This window comes from Arabidopsis thaliana, chromosome 2, assembly GCF_000001735.4.
Source record: "Arabidopsis thaliana chromosome 2, partial sequence".
NCBI lineage: Eukaryota > Viridiplantae > Streptophyta > Magnoliopsida > Brassicales > Brassicaceae > Arabidopsis > Arabidopsis thaliana.
The window spans coordinates 16810089-16828626 of record NC_003071.7 but is presented as its reverse complement, the minus strand read 5'-3'; the positions used below and the strand labels follow the sequence as shown (position 1 = coordinate 16828626).

General features: G+C 35.8%; 5 protein-coding genes and 3 long non-coding RNA genes across 10 annotated transcripts; 4 read left to right on the top strand and 4 right to left on the bottom strand.

The window, feature by feature from the left end:
- Positions 1 to 121: 121 nt before the first annotated feature.
- On the top strand, positions 122 to 3132 carry AT2G40280 (S-adenosyl-L-methionine-dependent methyltransferases superfamily protein). Its single transcript, NM_129586.3, has 8 exons — positions 122 to 758; positions 958 to 1107; positions 1193 to 1463; positions 1544 to 1654; positions 1742 to 1910; positions 2002 to 2241; positions 2337 to 2531; positions 2719 to 3132. The coding sequence occupies exons 1-8, from the start codon at positions 327 to 329 to the stop codon at positions 2918 to 2920; spliced, it is 1770 nt and encodes a 589-aa protein (NP_565926.1). The 5' UTR covers positions 122 to 326; the 3' UTR covers positions 2921 to 3132.
- Positions 3133 to 3342: 210 nt separating this feature from the next.
- On the bottom strand, positions 3343 to 3581 carry AT2G09140. Its single transcript, NR_140477.1, has one exon. It is a non-coding gene; the product is annotated as an other RNA (long non-coding RNA).
- AT2G40270 (Protein kinase family protein) lies at positions 3467 to 6693 on the top strand. 2 transcript variants are annotated; one of them, NM_129585.5, is made up of 6 exons: positions 3467 to 4381; positions 4490 to 4559; positions 4912 to 5315; positions 5417 to 5607; positions 5686 to 5818; positions 5902 to 6693. In NM_129585.5, exons 1-6 carry the CDS (start codon positions 4300 to 4302, stop codon positions 6489 to 6491), a joined length of 1470 nt encoding a protein of 489 aa, NP_565925.1. In that variant the 5' UTR covers positions 3467 to 4299; the 3' UTR covers positions 6492 to 6693. The 2 variants fall into 2 exon arrangements, with proteins under 2 accessions (NP_565925.1, NP_973647.1); NM_201918.1 differs by having other exon boundaries at positions 4166 to 4381; positions 4933 to 5315.
- A 2337-nt stretch (positions 6694 to 9030) lies between these two features.
- AT2G09135 lies at positions 9031 to 9300 on the bottom strand. The gene has a single exon (NR_140476.1). It is a non-coding gene; the product is annotated as an other RNA (long non-coding RNA).
- AT2G09130 lies at positions 9165 to 9440 on the top strand. Its single transcript, NR_140475.1, has one exon. It is a non-coding gene; the product is annotated as an other RNA (long non-coding RNA).
- A 456-nt stretch (positions 9441 to 9896) lies between these two features.
- On the top strand, positions 9897 to 12097 carry AT2G40260 (Homeodomain-like superfamily protein). Of its 2 annotated transcripts, NM_129584.2 has the most exons (5): positions 9897 to 10472; positions 10597 to 10673; positions 10768 to 10804; positions 10930 to 11032; positions 11113 to 12097. In NM_129584.2, exons 1-5 carry the CDS (start codon positions 10154 to 10156, stop codon positions 11807 to 11809), a joined length of 1233 nt encoding a protein of 410 aa, NP_181555.1. In that variant the 5' UTR covers positions 9897 to 10153; the 3' UTR covers positions 11810 to 12097. The 2 variants fall into 2 exon arrangements, with proteins under 2 accessions (NP_181555.1, NP_001324369.1); NM_001336827.1 differs by having other exon boundaries at positions 9897 to 10673.
- Positions 12098 to 13295: 1198 nt separating this feature from the next.
- AT2G40250 (SGNH hydrolase-type esterase superfamily protein) lies at positions 13296 to 15330 on the bottom strand. Its single transcript, NM_129583.2, has 3 exons — positions 14674 to 15330; positions 13677 to 13950; positions 13296 to 13563 (listed from the first exon to the last, which is right to left on the bottom strand). Exons 1-3 carry the CDS (start codon positions 15295 to 15297, stop codon positions 13376 to 13378), a joined length of 1086 nt encoding a protein of 361 aa, NP_181554.1. The 5' UTR covers positions 15298 to 15330; the 3' UTR covers positions 13296 to 13375.
- Positions 15331 to 16108: 778 nt separating this feature from the next.
- AT2G40240 (Tetratricopeptide repeat (TPR)-like superfamily protein) lies at positions 16109 to 17722 on the bottom strand. The gene has a single exon (NM_129582.3). The coding sequence runs from the start codon at positions 17574 to 17576 to the stop codon at positions 16521 to 16523; it is 1056 nt and encodes a 351-aa protein (NP_181553.1). The 5' UTR covers positions 17577 to 17722; the 3' UTR covers positions 16109 to 16520.
- Between the last annotated feature and the right edge of the window lie 816 nt (positions 17723 to 18538).

The following is an 18538-nucleotide window of genomic DNA, read 5'->3' as shown; positions in this document are numbered from 1 at the left end:
TCTTCTATTGAGAAAATTTACCAAAAATGAAATTCTTAAAAATCCTCTGTCTGATACATAAATGGTTAACTTGCAATTGATTCATAATTAAAATGATTTATTACAAGATCAAACATCTTGTCTTATACTACTAATCAGAAAAGAAAAATTCTTTCGGACACAAATCCTTTTTTAATCTGTCGGCGCATTAAAAATTACTTAAGCTCTCTCTGCAAAATCGAAATGTGAAAGTTGCGACTTTTGGAGCTCAGCTCAGCTCACACTTTCCTCTTCCTCTTACCTGAAACGCGTCTCGTAACACTGATCTCTAATGATCTTCGTCTCCAATGGCGATATCAGTACAACACGTCGTCGTTTTACTCCTCTCCACTCTCCTCATCGCCATCACCTTCTTCCTCTTCACCTCCGATAACGCCAGATTCCCTTTCCCTTCTCTCTCCACCACCGATTACTACACACCAATCCCAAAATCTCCAATTCCTCACCGAATCGTCGACGTTTCTTCAGATCAAACTCCACAGAAGATGAAGCTAAACACTTCCCTCGAGGTGGGAGAGCTGAAATGGGATCTATGTAAAGGTGCAGAATCTGTTGATTACATACCTTGTCTTGATAATTACGCTGCCATCAAGCAGCTCAAATCAAGGAGACATATGGAGCATCGAGAACGTCATTGCCCTGAACCAAGTCCTAAATGTCTCCTTCCCTTGCCTGATAATTATAAGCCGCCGGTTCCGTGGCCTAAGAGCCGGGATATGGTGAGAGACAGTTCCTGTTTTTGTTTTTGGTAAGATTTGGTTGCTGCTCTTGATCAGCTTGATCTGAAGATACATGATTTAGTTTAGTGACCCATTTTAGTATGTGAAAGTAAAGGAGAAAGATCCGTTCTTTAGAGTCTGATAGATTCAAAGTTTACATTTTTAGAGTATTATAGGTGGTTTACTCTATAATGTGCAGATTTGGTATGACAATGTTCCTCATCCCAAGCTTGTTGAATACAAGAAGGAACAAAATTGGGTTAAAAAAGAGGGTGAATTTCTAGTTTTTCCTGGAGGAGGTACTCAATTCAAATTCGGGGTTACTCATTACGTTGAGTTCATCGAAAAGGTCAGCACTTTCTTAGCTCTGTTTCCCCTGTTTTTCTTGAATAGAAAGCATCTATCTTTGTGTTGAAATCATTTCATATTCACAGGCGTTACCGAGTATCAAATGGGGGAAAAACATAAGGGTTGTATTAGATGTTGGTTGTGGTGTTGCTAGCTTTGGCGGATCTTTATTAGATAAAGATGTCATTACAATGTCGTTTGCTCCTAAAGATGAACATGAAGCTCAGATTCAATTTGCGTTAGAACGAGGAATACCTGCAACACTTTCTGTTATTGGAACACAACAGCTCACGTTTCCGAGCAATGCATTTGATCTTATACATTGTGCACGGTGCAGAGTCCATTGGGATGCTGATGGTATTTCTTTTGTTCCATTCTTTTTCCTCTTAGCCCATTTGCTTCAAGGTTCCAATGATCATTATGGTTTAATTTGTTAGGTGGGAAACCGTTGTTGGAGCTCAATAGGGTACTTAGGCCAGGAGGTTTCTTCATATGGTCTGCAACACCAGTCTATCGAGATAATGACAGAGATAGCAGAATTTGGAATGGTTCGCAACAATCATGTTTTTTTTATTTGATCATTCAACACTGATGTTGATCTCTATGGTTTTAACTGTTACAATTCTGTTTTGCAGAAATGGTTTCTCTTACTAAATCCATTTGCTGGAAGGTCGTGACAAAGACGGTTGATTCCTCTGGAATCGGACTTGTGATCTATCAAAAGCCAACATCAGAATCCTGTTATAATAAACGCAGCACACAAGATCCACCACTTTGTGATAAAAAGGAAGCAAATGGTTCATGGTAAAAAAACTATTACACAAAATGATGCTTTACATTCACATATAAGTAATGTCCACTATTTTTTGTAACATTTCCTTCTGATTAATTTTAGGTATGTTCCTCTCGCTAAATGCCTTTCCAAGTTACCTAGTGGAAATGTCCAGAGTTGGCCTGAACTATGGCCTAAACGGCTTGTGAGTGTTAAACCGCAAAGCATTTCAGTTAAAGCGGAAACATTGAAGAAAGATACAGAGAAATGGTCAGCAAGTGTTTCTGATGTTTACCTCAAACATCTAGCTGTAAACTGGTCGACTGTGCGGAATGTGATGGACATGAATGCTGGTTTTGGCGGGTACATTTACAATCTCTGAAACTTTAACCAGAATCCGGTTTATCCCAAACTGAAACTTGACACAAGTTTTTCTTCTTTTCTTCTTTTTGGTATAGTTTTGCTGCTGCACTTATAAATCTACCACTCTGGGTGATGAATGTTGTCCCTGTGGATAAACCTGACACTCTCTCCGTCGTTTATGATCGAGGCTTGATCGGAGTTTACCATGATTGGTGTGAGTCCGTCAACACTTACCCTAGAACATACGATCTGTTACATTCCAGTTTCCTCCTAGGTGATCTCACACAAAGGTAAACAACAGATCTGAGTTTGTATATCTATAGAGTTTCAGTTCTTTAGCAGTAGCCAGTAGGCATTCACTGTTTTGGTTCGGTTCACGGTTAGCTTAACCAAAGTCGGAGTTGTCATACCAAACTCGGTTTGATATTGCGAATAGTGTGGTTAACCTTTAATATGTGTTTTTTGGGTCAATTTCAGGTGTGAGATTGTACAAGTGGTAGCTGAGATAGATCGGATAGTGAGACCAGGTGGATATCTTGTGGTACAAGACAACATGGAAACAATAATGAAGCTTGAATCCATACTTGGTTCGCTTCATTGGTCAACCAAAATATACGAGGACCGGTTTTTGGTTGGTCGGAAGGGATTTTGGCGTCCCGCTAAACCGGAGCTCAGATAGACAGAACGAGAGACATAAACATACTAGCAAAGTAAATTTGTACACTACTATCAATGACGCAACCAGATTATATCACAGCGTACTATATAACCCATTAAGGGGGTTTTGTTTTGACTTTCTGATTTTGTTCCATAAGAAGAATTGAACGAAACCGAGTCACTAAAGACTACATAAGATATTAAAGTTAACGAGAATAATTCTTTTGCCAACAACATATATTGTTTTGAGCAAAACAAATTGTTTCTTATATCTTAGATTCTCAAGGTTTTGTCCAAAAAAAAAAAAAAAGATTCTCAAGGATATTTTGTTTTTGTCACATTGGTTCCTATAACAAAAGAATATGGAAATGTTGACAAAATAAAAATAGTAGAATGTGAATTAGAATTAAGATAACTAAAACATAGAGGGGTTTGGTTGATGACAAGTGACCAGACCACGAGGATCCCACATGGGAAGAGAATTGGGGACGAAGAAAGCAACAGCTAAGCAACCTTCCACTTTGAAATAGTCTCACATTACTTAAGATGACAATCATTCCTTCAACCTCAATCATTCAAATATCATCACACCAAATCTATCGTGGCTCTCGTTGAATTTTATTTATAACCGACACAAATTGTAAGAAATAACCAAGAAAATCAAGAAGGTGGAACCATTCGTCCATTCCCTACGCCACAAGTCTTTTTCAACGGTGGATGGCTGGCTGGCTGTCTAATTGAGCCTTTTCTTTTGAACCCCTTTTAGTTCTGTAACTACATTTTACCAGGTATAATAGTATATTAGTTAATATTAAGCCGTATTACACATTTTTTTTTTTCACCTAACGTTTATATATATATATAATATTTTTTAGTTACAGAAAATCCTCACCACTTTAAATTACGATGCAATAAGATCAATCTAAATGGATAACTTGTAAAGAAAAGAAAATGATACAGTATTCGTGGTTCGGAATAAGTCAAGTATGATTCGAACATCGTACAATATTGGTATTTGACAATAATCCTTGGAGAAAAAACAAATAAAAAGTTTCTGCAGAAAAGTTTAATTTTCATAAAAATACAAAAAGAAAAACGTTGATTGGTTGAGAAAAATACGCACACTTATTTAGTTCTTCTTGACCAATAAAATAAAATAAAATCTCCTAAAAGTCAAGTTTCCTCAATCGGGCAAAACACGGCGGACGCGCTTTCTTCAATCAAAAACTCGTCTGCTAATAAGTCTCTTTTCGTCTTCAGCTTCTTCCGCTTTTTCTGATTGCTTCTCTGATCTCTTATCTCTAATTCTAATCCATAGTAAACTCGATTTCATCATCTTCTGCTCACAACACTTACTGTTGTTGTTGTTGTTGTTATTGTTCTTCTCGATTCACTCGATCGATGTTGTTCAAAATGCGTTCTTTTGTGGCTTTTGTGCTCCTTCTGAGCTGGTTCGGTTCGTGTTGTTCTCTCAAGGACCAAGGTAGAGACTTTTTTTCCGTTTCACTTACTCGTTTTTGTCTCTTTGGTAGTGTAGAAACAGAATCCAGTTCCCTGATTCACATCCTCTGTTTCGCTTTTACGTTTTCAGCTGTAGATTTTCTCAAAAGTGAAGATAGTTTAAAGAAAGATCTATCGTCAGATGAAGATTCCACGTATTTGTAAGTAGCAGCTTCAGGTTTCTGAGATTTCTATTGGGTCTTTAGATTAGAAACACTCTTGTCACTTGTGCTGATTCAATTTCTCAGTTTCCTAAGAACAACTCTTAAAGTTTCGATTTTACTACTTTTTATTCTCTACTCTCAATCTATCTTGACTTTGAAAGATTTTTTGGTATAACAACAACATATATGTAGTCAAGATCTACAAATTTCTCTAATCATTTCATAGCTTCATTCTCTCTATGTATGTATGGTAGAAGAAACTGTTGTTACTTGTAACCGACACTTCTAAACTTGCTATATTTAGAGCATGTTGTGCAATGGCTTAATTTCTTCTTCTACCTTTTCTTAGGAAAGCTTTTGGATTTCACAGGAAAACACTTGTCCGTAACCCTTACAAAGACTTGCCTTCAAGAAAAGACCGCAAAAACCGTGTTGTGGCTGCAACTACAACACCATCATCATCCCCAGAACCTGCTCCAAAACATGTTTCAACTAAAGCTTCAACAGTTTCAGAGCCACAAAAGAGATCATCTACACAAGATGTTTCACCTTCTCCATCTGCGCCACTTGCAAACTCTCCCATTCCAAGAAACTCTCATTCTTCTGTTCCTTTAGTTGTTGGCTGCGTAGGCGGTGCTTTTTTTCTTCTCCTTGTAGCTACCGGTCTCTACTTTTTCACAAGTAAGGCCGGGAAAACTGTGAATCCTTGGCGTACTGGTCTTAGTGGACAACTTCAGAAAGTATTCGTTACTGGTAATTTCCTTTCTTGAATTGTTTTGGCAAGTGCACTTACTTGGAGTAGTAACCAAATTTGTCTCATTTGGTTTCATCAATGTGTGGTTTTTGATACTCAGGTATTCCTGTACTCAAAAGATCTGAGATTGAAGCTGCATGTGAAGATTTTAGTAATGTCATTGGATCTTGTCCCATTGGGAAGTTGTTCAAAGGAACATTATCAAGTGGAGTGGAGATTGCTGTTGCTTCTTTTGCTACTACTACTGCCAAAGACTGGAAGGACAGTACAGAAATTCACTTCAGGAAGAAGGTATTGTTTTCCCCATTTTTGTTTTCTTATAACAACAACATATAGTCGACTTAGCGCGTTCTGTTTTCACGATTTCAGATCGAAATGTTATCGAAGATCAACCACAAGAATTTTGCAAACCTTCTTGGTTATTGTGAAGAAAAGGAACCTTTCACCAGGATCTTGATCTTTGAGTATGCTCCAAATGGATCACTCTTTGAGCATTTACATTGTGAGTACTTTTGTCACACAATCAGCCATGTTGGCTTCATTTCTTTGTGATCTAAAGAGAAGCTAATCATTTTTTTGTTACAGATAAAGAATCAGAACACTTGGATTGGGGAATGCGGTTAAGAATTGCAATGGGATTAGCATATTGCCTTGACCATATGCACCAACTCAATCCACCTATAGCTCACACCAATCTCGTCTCATCATCTCTTCAGCTCACAGAGGATTATGCTGTCAAAGTATCAGATTTCAGTTTCGGTTCATCTGAGACAGAGACTAACATCAACAACAACACAGTCATAGACACACACATCTCAGCCTTGAATCCAGAAGACAACATTTACAGCTTTGGTTTACTGTTATTCGAAATGATAACCGGGAAACTCATAGAATCCGTTAACAAACCTGACTCAGTAGATAGCTCGCTGGTTGATTTCTTAAGAGGAGAGACTCTAGCCAAAATGGTAGATCCAACACTGGAATCTTATGATGCCAAGATTGAGAATATAGGTGAAGTGATCAAATCATGCCTTAGGACTGACCCGAAAGAGAGACCTACAATGCAAGAAGTCACAGGATGGTTACGGGAGATCACGGGATTGTCACCGAACGATGCTACACCGAAATTGTCACCTCTTTGGTGGGCAGAGTTGGAGGTTTTGTCCACGGCGTAAGAGAGACCCCTTCACTAATAAAACTGTATATATTTTGAAGATGTGAGTTTTGTAAGTGTCTGTTTTATTTATCTCTCGTAATATTGGTAAAGCAAAATTGAAGTTCTCTTCAAGTTTAGTAAATTTACAAACATGTATATGATAAATTAGTGTGCATATCGGAAAAAAGTTCTTGTGAAAATTATATCCGTTTTCTTCTATATGAATGCATTCTTTTGTTCAAAGTTATTTTGTAGCAAAATGATAAGAGGAGAAATTGCAAAATACTTTTAAGAATATAAGTGTGCATAAATATTTTCATGGTTTGAAGAGATATTTTATTCTTGAATAACTTGGCAAATAGTTCCTCGGGACTCATGTCTTCTTCGTCGGAGAAATAAAGGTCTTTGACAGGTGAAGGTGGAGCTTCTTCCATCTACCGCTTACGGAGAGGAGGTTCGTCTTCGTGAAACCACAAGTTCGCTTCATCCGACATCACATCATACATATTCCTGTGATTTCGCTGAATAGTCTAGTCGTCTTCTACTTCCAAGAGAAAACGGAAACCTAATAAGTGATGGGTTTGTAATACTTTTGTTGCACGGAAACCCCTTTACTTTATTTTTAATGTAAAAAGACCTCTACTCTTTTTAATCCTCAACAATCAATCAATAATGATTTTAACACTAATTAACATCTTCTATAGATAATTTGGGAAGAGTAGAGTCCAATTGGCCTAATTGGGTGATGGATTTTGTTGTAGAGAAGATCGTTAATAACTAAAAAAATATCGATTTAGAAGGACATTTTACTTATGAAAAAAAAAAAAACAGAAGGAAGAAAAACTAAAATTTAGAGTTTTAGGTGATGTTTGCAGTTTTGCTCCAAAAAAAAATAAAATGATGTGTGTAGAGATTTTGATTAAGAACAATAATAACGTTTTAAATTTCAGTCAAAAACATTATTCCACAGTCATTGTTTGATTGAATACATTTTGTTTGTGTCATCACTGAATTCCCCAAAGTAAAAAATAACTAATTTTCAAGCATCACATATGAAACGAAATTCCTAATTTTTAATTCGACAAGCAACCTACATTCCACGAAGTTGCCCTGGTCCAAACTTTATTCGTTTTTATTATAAAAAAATTGCGAGCACGACTTTTGTCCTCATGGTAATATAATAATGTCAGACCAAAAAACGATATAAAAGTGACTACGAATAATATAATATGCAATTGTGGTTTCAATACCTAAACTATTGGGCCATACTGATTGATTACTTAGCTGCAGTGACTATGCATGCAACCCCATGCATAATACGTACAAATCTCATTATTATTATATTCCTCTCGGTTCACCCCTAATTTATTCTTTCCGATTAATATATTTACGTTCACATATGGTTGCACATTATTTGAAGTACAATTATATAATATATTACTTGAATTTTCTTCGGTCTAGTGTACACTGCGTATATAGTTTCTACAATCTCAGATCTTCAGTTCAAACCCTATATTATAAAAAAGTTATAGCCTTATAGGTACCGAAATTTTAAAAGTTGAGAGACATAAAACACGAAGACTTTGGTCCACGCTTAGAATTTGATTGGTTCATTTCATATATGTGTCAAGGAAAATGAATTAGCATAGTGTCGTGGTCAATTTCAACGGATTATATAACTTAGTAAATCAATACCGTAGTTAATATACCCTTTTTTTGTCAATACCGTGATTGATATTAATACTTAGCATTTGGTATCTGTTGGGTCGTATAATTGATCATGGGTTGTCTGAGCATGGAAGTAGGATTATAGGGTAGATATGAAGAACGTCATTCTAACGTAAATTATTATTGCTACACTTTTAAAACCAAAATATACGACAGCTTTAATTCTTCCTACCAATTAATAACGACGACGAAAATATACGATTACGGCTGGACATTGGGCTTCCAAAAACGATTTTGAAAAAAAAAAAAAAAACAGAAAGAAATGTCATATACCTAATTTATTTGACCGATGACTTTCACATTATCTGGTCACCATTCACAAAATTTGACACAGTACTTGCATGTCGCTTACAAGAAAAATTAGCCTGCTGATGTTAGAGGAATACAGATAGATACAATTCTGCCTTGACCCTCTCCTGGAGGCGCAAAGTTCATGACAATAAGTAAATCATATATTATACATTTTAATTTTCTCCTTTCTAAGTTCTTAAAAAAGTATGACATCCCCTACTTTGCCTACTTCCTTAATTTCACAAAAATAAAAGTATGACATACTTAATTAGAACATATCTTTTGTTTAGTATTTTACTAGTAATTTTAATAGTACGTACGCTATATAGAACGAACTAATCACCCCTGAACTGAATTCCAAACTAAATCAATTGGTTGCATGTGTGTACGTACAGAAACTCATATAATTCTCAAGTTCAATTCTGTGATAATCATGTGACTTATTAGCTTCAGTTGTTATATTCTGTATCCTAATTTATTTATTTATTTTTTAACATTTATTTGGGTTATATATAGAAAAAGAGATGTACTATTTGCATGTATATAGAGAGAGGCGCATGTGTAGATAATTATAGATAATATGAAATCGTAAGAGTAGTGGAGATGGAGACAAACCCGTGATTGTCGTTGGTGACAGAAACAAGTAGTAATATTTTCTTCTCGTGTCTTTCAGTGAAGACAGCCCAGCCAAGCACCTTTTAACTTCTGTCTGATTCCTCTCTCTATGCTCTTTCTCTGTCTATCTATCTAATTATGCTTTTGGGTTTCTTCTTTTTCTGGTTTCACAGCTTTGGCTTTGAAGTCACGAGCCCATCCCCCTAACCATCCCCTTTTATGCTTTGCTTTTCTAGTCAATTTAATTCATGAGTTGTAACGATGGAAGAAGTTTCATTTATCTAATTAATGTGTATGCCTCATTAATGTTGCCTTCTTCCTATATTGCTAAAAGCTAGTTCGAATGAAACAAAAACACGTACCAAATCCAATGAAAAACATAGATCTTCAGTTGGTTTTGAAAGAAAGAACAAAAAAAATTGTTAATGTACATGTCATATTGAACCCTGATTTATGTCATAAAATTGGTATACGTACGGGTTGATATCATGAAAACGTTTGATCTTTTACCATGAAAATGATCATTATTTAGATAAATTCAATCTACTCCTTGGAATTTCTTTTCACTCCCTATCACAACGAGATTCAAAGATTAATTGTACTAATTGACTTAATAGTTATTAACTCATTTTAAAATACATCTTATGACTGAAGTTACTAATGTTTAATGAAATTAAAAGTACCATTTTTGTCATGAGGTGTAATTCTAGATCTATCTTTCCCTAAGATGTATATAACTGTAGAAAAAACCATTGGTGTAATAAAAAGCTATATATTAAATAGAATTTAGAATATCCGTTGCCATCATATACATATTTCAACATATATGTTGAGTTGGAGAGAGAGGGGGAGAAAAAGGAATGATGGATACAAGCATCCAAAAAGTCATACACATAGACCATCAAAAGTCTTCACCTTAAATTCCTAACACATATGTATGAGTGTGTGATCTTTGTTTGATCTTTGTCCAGAGAACTCCAAGATAGACCAAAAAGGTTCAACCTCAAAACAAACAACACAAAAACAGCCAAATAGCTAGAGACCAAGATGAGATCAAGCAGCCAAAATTCTGAAAACTCCAAGACTTGTCTATCTAACAACATCAAAGCAACCACCAAGAATGAAGAAGATAAAGATGAAGAGGATGATGAAGAAGGCGAAGAGGATGAAGAAGAGAGATCTGGAGATCAGAGCCCATCTAGCAATAGCTATGAGGAAGAGAGTGGGAGTCACCACCATGATCAGAACAAGAAGAATGGAGGATCCGTGAGGCCGTACAACCGCTCAAAGACTCCGAGGCTGCGATGGACGCCGGAGCTCCATATTTGCTTTCTTCAAGCTGTGGAGAGATTGGGTGGCCCAGATAGTTGAGTTTCAATTATATATATGAATCAATATCAAGATCATTGCATATGTGAAGATCTCTAAATTTCTAGGGTTTTCTTGTTGATATTTATTTGGGGTCTCTTTCAATGATTTTGTTGAAACAGGAGCAACACCGAAGCTTGTTCTCCAATTGATGAACGTCAAGGGGCTAAGTATTGCCCATGTTAAGAGTCATCTTCAGGTTTTGCAAATATCCACATACACATAGAGTATATATCTATATACATCATTGAGATCTTCATCTGAAATCATACTTCATTTTTTTTTCTTCTTAGATGTACAGAAGCAAGAAGACCGATGAGCCTAATGAAGGTAGTTTACTTAGCTTTCTTCTACCTTCTGATTTAAGTTAGGGCTTCTATAAATCTTATAATTGAATTCGACGAGAAATTGACTAATTCTTGTCTCTCGTGTTTTATCTTTTCTTATAACTACAGGAGATCAAGGATTTTCGTTTGAACACGGAGCTGGTTACACTTACAACCTTAGCCAACTTCCAATGCTACAAAGTTTTGATCAAAGGCCTTCTTCTAGTTTAGGGTATTTACAAACTCTTCAGCTAGCTATCTTTAAACTATAAGTTAAAATTACGTGTGTGTAACTTGGAATGTATTCAATAGATATGGTGGTGGTTCGTGGACTGACCACAGACGACAGATCTACCGTAGCCCTTGGAGAGGATTAACGACACGAGAAAATACAAGAACAAGACAAACAATGTTTAGCTCACAGCCTGGTGAGAGATATCACGGAGTTAGCAATAGTATTCTTAACGATAAGAACAAAACTATTTCATTTCGAATCAATTCTCATGAAGGGGTTCATGATAACAATGGAGTAGCTGGAGCTGTTCCAAGAATTCATAGAAGTTTTCTTGAAGGTATGAAAACGTTTAACAAATCATGGGGACAGAGCCTCTCTTCCAATCTTAAGTCCTCCACCGCAACAATACCACAAGATCATATTGCTACAACGCTAAATTCTTATCAATGGGAGAATGCTGGAGTGGCAGAAGGATCAGAGAATGTTTTGAAGAGGAAGAGGTTATTATTTTCTGATGACTGCAATAAGTCAGACCAAGATTTGGATCTAAGCTTGTCCCTTAAGGTACCTCGGACACACGACAATCTTGGAGAATGCTTGTTAGAAGATGAAGTAAAAGAACATGATGATCATCAAGATATCAAGAGTTTGTCTCTTTCGTTATCATCTTCAGGTTCATCAAAACTCGACCGAACCATTAGGAAAGAAGATCAAACTGATCACAAAAAGAGAAAGATTTCGGTCTTGGCAAGTCCCCTTGATCTCACTCTGTGAATATGTATAACAACTTATATACGTATATTCTAAGTGAGATCTTGTGGTACTTGTTGATGGAAGACGGTTCTGTATTGTTGTTTATCATTCGTTGCATACTTGTGACAAGACCCATAATTAAGGAAATAATAGAGACATTTTTTAATGTTTTTTATTAAAAAAAAATTCACATAATTTTGTCGAGATCGTTAAATGCATATTTTAAAATATATATGATTTGTGATCGAGTTGGGAGCAGAAATTTGTTTTCTTCTAAATAGTATAGTAACCAAGAAATACATTAGTGAGAGTCTATATATATGGTTTTGAGAGTTACAAGACATTGCACGTTGTCTATAAGCTTGTCTAGACGTTGCAATGTATATGTAGTTTACTCTCACATAACAAGTATCCTAAGCAATATTTTTGTTTTAACATGGAGATATTGTCTGAAAATTTATACGTTAACGTCAAATCAGTGAATACAAGAAAAGAAGATGAAGACTTCCGAGTCATAGCTTTCTGAGCTATAGCATTATTATTTTTATAAAGACGAGTTTTTGCCTTCTTCAAAATCGTTTTATAAATTATTCTATGTTTTAGATTTGTAGTTGAAATTATATGAAAGGTCCGTTAATTTAAAAATCAGGTCTGCTGAATGTTTTGTTTGTATTAAAAAAACAAAAAAAAAAAAACAAATCGGTTCTGATAACCAACCAAAGTTTATTTTAATTTAGTTGCGAGGTTAATTAAGAAAAAAAGAAGACACTTTCTTTAAGAGAAAATTGGAGAGAACGACAAGAAGACAGATGTACTTGACATAGAGATATGTCTTGATCTCCTCGATAGACAACAAGCTAGTATCTGTTATTCGCATATAATCGTTTCTTATCATCTTGGGCCTTGAATAAGATTTGGCTATATGTATTATATATTTGGGAATTTTTTCATATTTCCAGAGAATCAAAACTATGGAAAGTTTTTGTTGTTTTATGTCTACTCACATGTGCCTTTGTTGTATCATTCCATATTGTTAAGTCAAAGATATTTGTAACGTGAGACATCAGTTTTCTTTCTATGCTTATATTTGAGATAGTGGAATTCTAACAAAAATATTTAAATATGATTATGATAACTAAGCAATTTCATAATTAAAATCTCATGGGAAGAAATATACAAATTAGTGAATTACATACACTTTTTAGTTGGGAGAAATGTTATACTGTTGGTCTGTCGGATGATCTTGGTTATTTGATTTTCGTTTTTACATTCCCACCACACGAAAAATGAAGCGAAGTTCAACTAAACTACAAGGATGTTAATAACAAGTAGCAACAACACAAATACTTACCCACAAGGTTTGTATTTTTTGATCTGATGTCACTCAAAGTCTATTTTTTTCTTTATTACAATCCTATCTAGGAAAGTAACTGGATATGTAATGTCAGTTGCAAACATTAGAAATTATGATAAATTTAATAACAATTAAGCCACCAATACTCTTAAAGAAAAATTTGCAAATAAAAGACCAAGTACCAGAACTTTATTGGTTTAAAAATAAAAAGTCTTGTAAATAAAAATAATAAATTAGAGGAGAGGAAACAATTTTTGTAAGGCGAAACTAGCGATGACAGAATAAGCCGTCTGTGAAGGATGCACAGAATCAAAGAATAAATACTTGGAAACATCGTCACAAGTCCGAGACAATGGTTGGCATAGAGGTCCTGCCTCAAGTAGCCCTGTCCCACAACATCCTCTCAATGTTTCCTCTAGTCCTGCATACATTACTCTTCAAATTAGAAACTATGCCACAATTAACAAAATTTGTATATGGAAAAACTTTAAAACAAAAAAAAAAAAGAAAAAAAAACTTAAATCAATTAGTTACCGTATTTACGAGGATGTTTGATCATGTCTATTAACGGAGAGTAGATATCAAGGTAAAGAACTTTGGAACCTCGAAACCTCTGACTGAGACCGAAGATTAGCTTCTGTAGCTTTTGATTGTAAACCCGAGAATCATCGTTCTGATGTTCCGTACAGATCCGATGATGGAAGATGCGAGGAGTATTGATGCTAGTAAGTGTTACTTGCACCGGAAGGCATCCGATTGGTGGTAGTCCAGCTATTGTAATCCTTCGTGCTCCTGCCTCGTATAGTCTCTGTAAGCATTTGTAAAGTCAGAAATCTAGCTGTTAGTTGGATCTCTCTCTTTCTCTGTTTGAGACCCAAATGGAACTATCCGAAAACAAGATAACTATGGAGGTCCCTAACTAGTGTTGGTCGGTAATTGAGTTTTCAGTTAAAGGTTGTAAGTTTGTGTTGTTTCACTCAAGAGGCACAAGTAGAAAGAGACACAAGTATGAAGAGACAGAACTAATTGAGTTGTTGTGTCTATTTGTTTTCTATATAAACACCTTGTATCGTCATGTAAAGATTAACAAGTTTCAGTTTCAATAAAACAAAGTTTTGTTCTTGTCTTCTTCACAAGAGAAGAGATATGTCTCTCTTACTCTGTTTTTCTTCTTTCTCTCAATAAACCAACAACTAGTACATATGGGCCTGTGAGACCTTCCCAAGTAACACAATTTCGGCCTATGAATACGTCTTATCATGGTTCTCTATAAAACAAAATGGAAATTAAAAAAAAAAAAAGCAGAAAGCAAATTGAAATGAAAACAGTAAAATCTAATCATTATATAAGCAAATGCGTACAGGTCTTACTCTAGTGAATAACTTTAATGAGTGGGATCCATGTACGTAGGAAATTTACTATTTTTGAACTTTGATATACAGTATATATGAACTATATATATATATATATATATATCAATAAATCCGATAAAACTATATATATGAACTTTAAAGTAAACGTTGAAACTAACCTGGACAAAAACTTCGACTTTGGTTAGTAGAGAATCTTGATAATCCGAAACGGAGATCAAACTCCCAAGAACATGATCGTAAACATTAAAGATCATATCATTAGTCCCCGCACTAATGACGAACACAGCATTCTTAATCACCCGATTAGTCTCCGAGTCTCCAACCAAACTCTTCATTTTACCCAGCGCCTCTTCGAAGTAACTCCATTGCTTGTCCATGGTAATAGTCAATGATGACTTTGCCGTCCGATCATCTAAACCACCTCCGGCCGAGGCGAAACTAACGCCGGTCAAAAGATCTACAGGTTTGACCGAAGGGTTGAGGTAAGCTGGTAGAGTGGGTTTGAGTCCTAGAGAGGAGACTATGAAGTCGGTGGCGAGTTTTCCGTCGGAGAACCTTCCGGTGGAGAGTTTGGACGGAAAGGATTTACCATAGGGAGGATGGTTGCTCTGGAAAAGAGTGGGAATGTAATTGTTGTTACCGGAGTCCACTGTGGAGTCGCCGAAGGCGTATAGGGCTGTTATTGGTGGGGATGGTGATGCATTGGTAAGGTTTAGAAGTTGGAGGAGAAGAATATTGATGAGGAATGTAACAAACATTGGTTTGTGTTGATTACGGTTCATGGTTTGGTTAGTGTGTTGATGACAATAGAGAAAGAAAAAAAAAACAGATTTTCCGGGAATTGCATAAATATATATAGAGACTAGAGAGAGAGTCCGAGTCCGAGTCCCAAAAGGAATTGAAAAGTTTAATAATGTTTTTTTTTTTTTGTTTTTTGGACAACGAAAAGTTTAATAATGTACAACTTCTTTTTCTCTAACGATGAATGATTTCATTCTCCAATTTAATGAGAAATCTATTAACGTGCTACTTTGAGTCTCAAAAAGATTGTCGTATCAAAAAAAAATTGTAATTAGATTTTTGTTTACTAGAGGAACTTAGTCACTATATAATGTATACATCTTGTCTTGACGTGGAAATGTTTCTGCAAAACATAGAAGCCTTCTAGCTAAGGTTATCTGAGGATTAAGAAAACTTTAGTTGGATTTCAAAACCTTACGTAACTACGTAAGTTAACGAGCATATGAAAAAAAGAGAGCATATGAATATGATAGGCAGAAATCATAAATGCATGTGCAGAACAACACAGAAAATGGATGGGCAAAAAATGTAAACAATTGAATGCGTTTACTTTCTATAGTACATTACTTTTAAGTTTCTATAATAAATGGAGCAATCAGAATTGGATTTTTCTTTTTGGAACCCATTAAGTTTATAAAGAATACGAAAAGGACCGAAAATGACTCATACATAGAGTGCAAAGAGCTGGCATGTAGCTGACGATGAACCCTTTAATGCATAAGTTGGTCAAGTCATAAATCAATTATTCCAACATTAGTGGAAATAACATGGCATGGTACGGTGATACGTATCCTATGATTATATGATCCAATCATTTCAAATCTCAAGAGGTATATTAGTTAAGTAACATGGTTTAAGATGTTAAATGTGTCTTTTGGTTTTGTAAGAGCACGTTTTCATTTGATTATTAAAAATAGCACAAAGGTAATAATTTCTCCTGTAGAGAGCTTCCTTCATTCCTTCTGCTCAATTCAACATCTCAAGAAAACCCGACGATAACTTTAGACTAAAGTAGCTCATGTATGCTTCAAACTGAATCCAACAATGCCACAAACAAAGCAGATACAACAAATGCAGAGTTTCGATATATTCACATTCACATCTTCTTGTTCCATGATTTAAACCCTATCAAACAAGAGCTTATGGATCCAATTAAGCTCTGTTTCTCTGCACCACAATACAAATCTTTAAGCTTGAGCTGCAATCAATTAAGCTTCTGCTCAATGTAACACTCTCTCTCTGATTGTACTAAGCTATCTTCATCATCATCATCGTATCTCACATTTCCTTCATAGAATTGTCTCAATTCATCACCCATTCTCAATCCTCTCATAACCATCTCTTTCACAACAATCATCGCTTCTTCATACCTCTTCCTCTTCACAAGCTTACCAGCCAAAAAACCAAAACTCTCACTATCCAACCTCAAATCTTTTCCGGCGTAAGCCATCACAAACTCCAAACCCAGCGCATAATAGCCTCCCTCCACTAACCCCGTTATAACGTGCGCATGCGTCGAGTACAACACAGTCACACCATCCTCCTCCATCCTCCTCAATATCGCCATCGCCGCTTCCACTTTACCCGCCCTACACGCGCCGAGCACAAGCGCGTCGTAGCTACGCGAATCCGGCGAATTCCCGTCTTCTTCAATCTTACGCATCACCTCGCTAGCCGATTCCAATTCGCCGTCGTAACAATGCGAAGTAAGGAAGTAATTGTACGCCGTCACATCCATCGAAACCGATTTGGATCTCATCGATTCAACAACTCTCCAAGCTTCTTCGATTTTGTACTTCCTCGTGAGCGAGCACAAGATCGGGTGATATGTCGACGGCGTTAAGCCTAATCTCCCGTTAGACATGTCTCCGATAACGATTAAAGCGTCGTCGATGCGTCCGAGCTTACAGAGACGAGAGATTAAAATGTCGTAAGCGTTTTTCCGCGAGAAACCGCCGTCGATCTGAGGCAAAACGCGGCGGAGATCTTCTAAATAGGAGGAGTATGAAGCGGTGTTGGTGAGGAATTTGAATGTGTCGCTCGTGTTGAAAGATCCGAGAACTATACGGTTGTTTAGGAGACGGCGTACGGTCTCGAAATCGCCGGAGCTGCCAGCTTCGTTGATAAGTTTGTCGAATTCGGTGGTTTTGCGACGACCTGGAGGAATCTTCACGGTGGAGAAGGATCGCTCGGCGAGGATTTGAAGGAATGTTATGCAATTAACTGATTGTTTCACGAATCGTCGCCGGAGAAGAGACATTGAGTTTCCCAAATTGATTTTTCTTGTTCGTTAGGGTTTAAGCCAAGAACGTTATTAAGAAAATGGGCCTATGAGATGACATGGGCTTTTATTTTGTACTTTTAGGCCTGTTATTGAAACTCTGACCCATTATGTTTCTAAATTAAAGACAATGTCATCCAAGTGTGTGTGAAAGAGTTATAATTTTTAGTTTGTTAGTATATATGTGTAAGTGAGTGTAGCTCACTAGAAGGATTCAGAGACTATAACTAAATGGATAATATTTTTTTGCTCAAGAAAGTATTATTAGGGAAAATTTAGGTAATTAAGGATGATGAAACCAAATAAGGATTATGAGATACCTAAACTGATACTATCTTTTTAAGCACGTAAAGTTGATTGAAAAAAAAAAAAACTTTTAGTTCATGTTTAAAAGTCTATAACGTGGCTACTATTTTGAATTAAGTATTGTTTTTTAGAAAGCTAGTTATCAAATTCTTGTTTGATTTGGAAAACGTGTTTATTTTCTATCTAGAAAGCCATTTAAGCTTAGAACTAATAAAATATGAGTTCACGAGAAGGAAAAGAACCCTTGTTCACGGAGTATTAGTTTATATATAGTAATGACTTATGAGAATTTTATAATTACAGTATGACAAAATGAACATATTTGATCTTATTTTATAGTTAAACGAGAGTAATATAGTGAAGAAAATTAACCGACTCGACTACTATATATATTTTATGTATGATACTAAAGATTATTCTTATGTGTAATTTTGATTAAACATTAACAAACAAACAAAAAACGAAGATATGATTTTGGGAATAAGATACTTTTAAAGAATATCTCTTCTTCTTCTTTTTTTTGGATTCAATTGTTTGCGAGGAATCCTTTTGGTATGGTTGAAAAGATAATTAAAGAAGTCGAGAAAGGAGATAACGAAAAGAGGGGTCGTGATAAAAAGAAGTAGAAAACAATG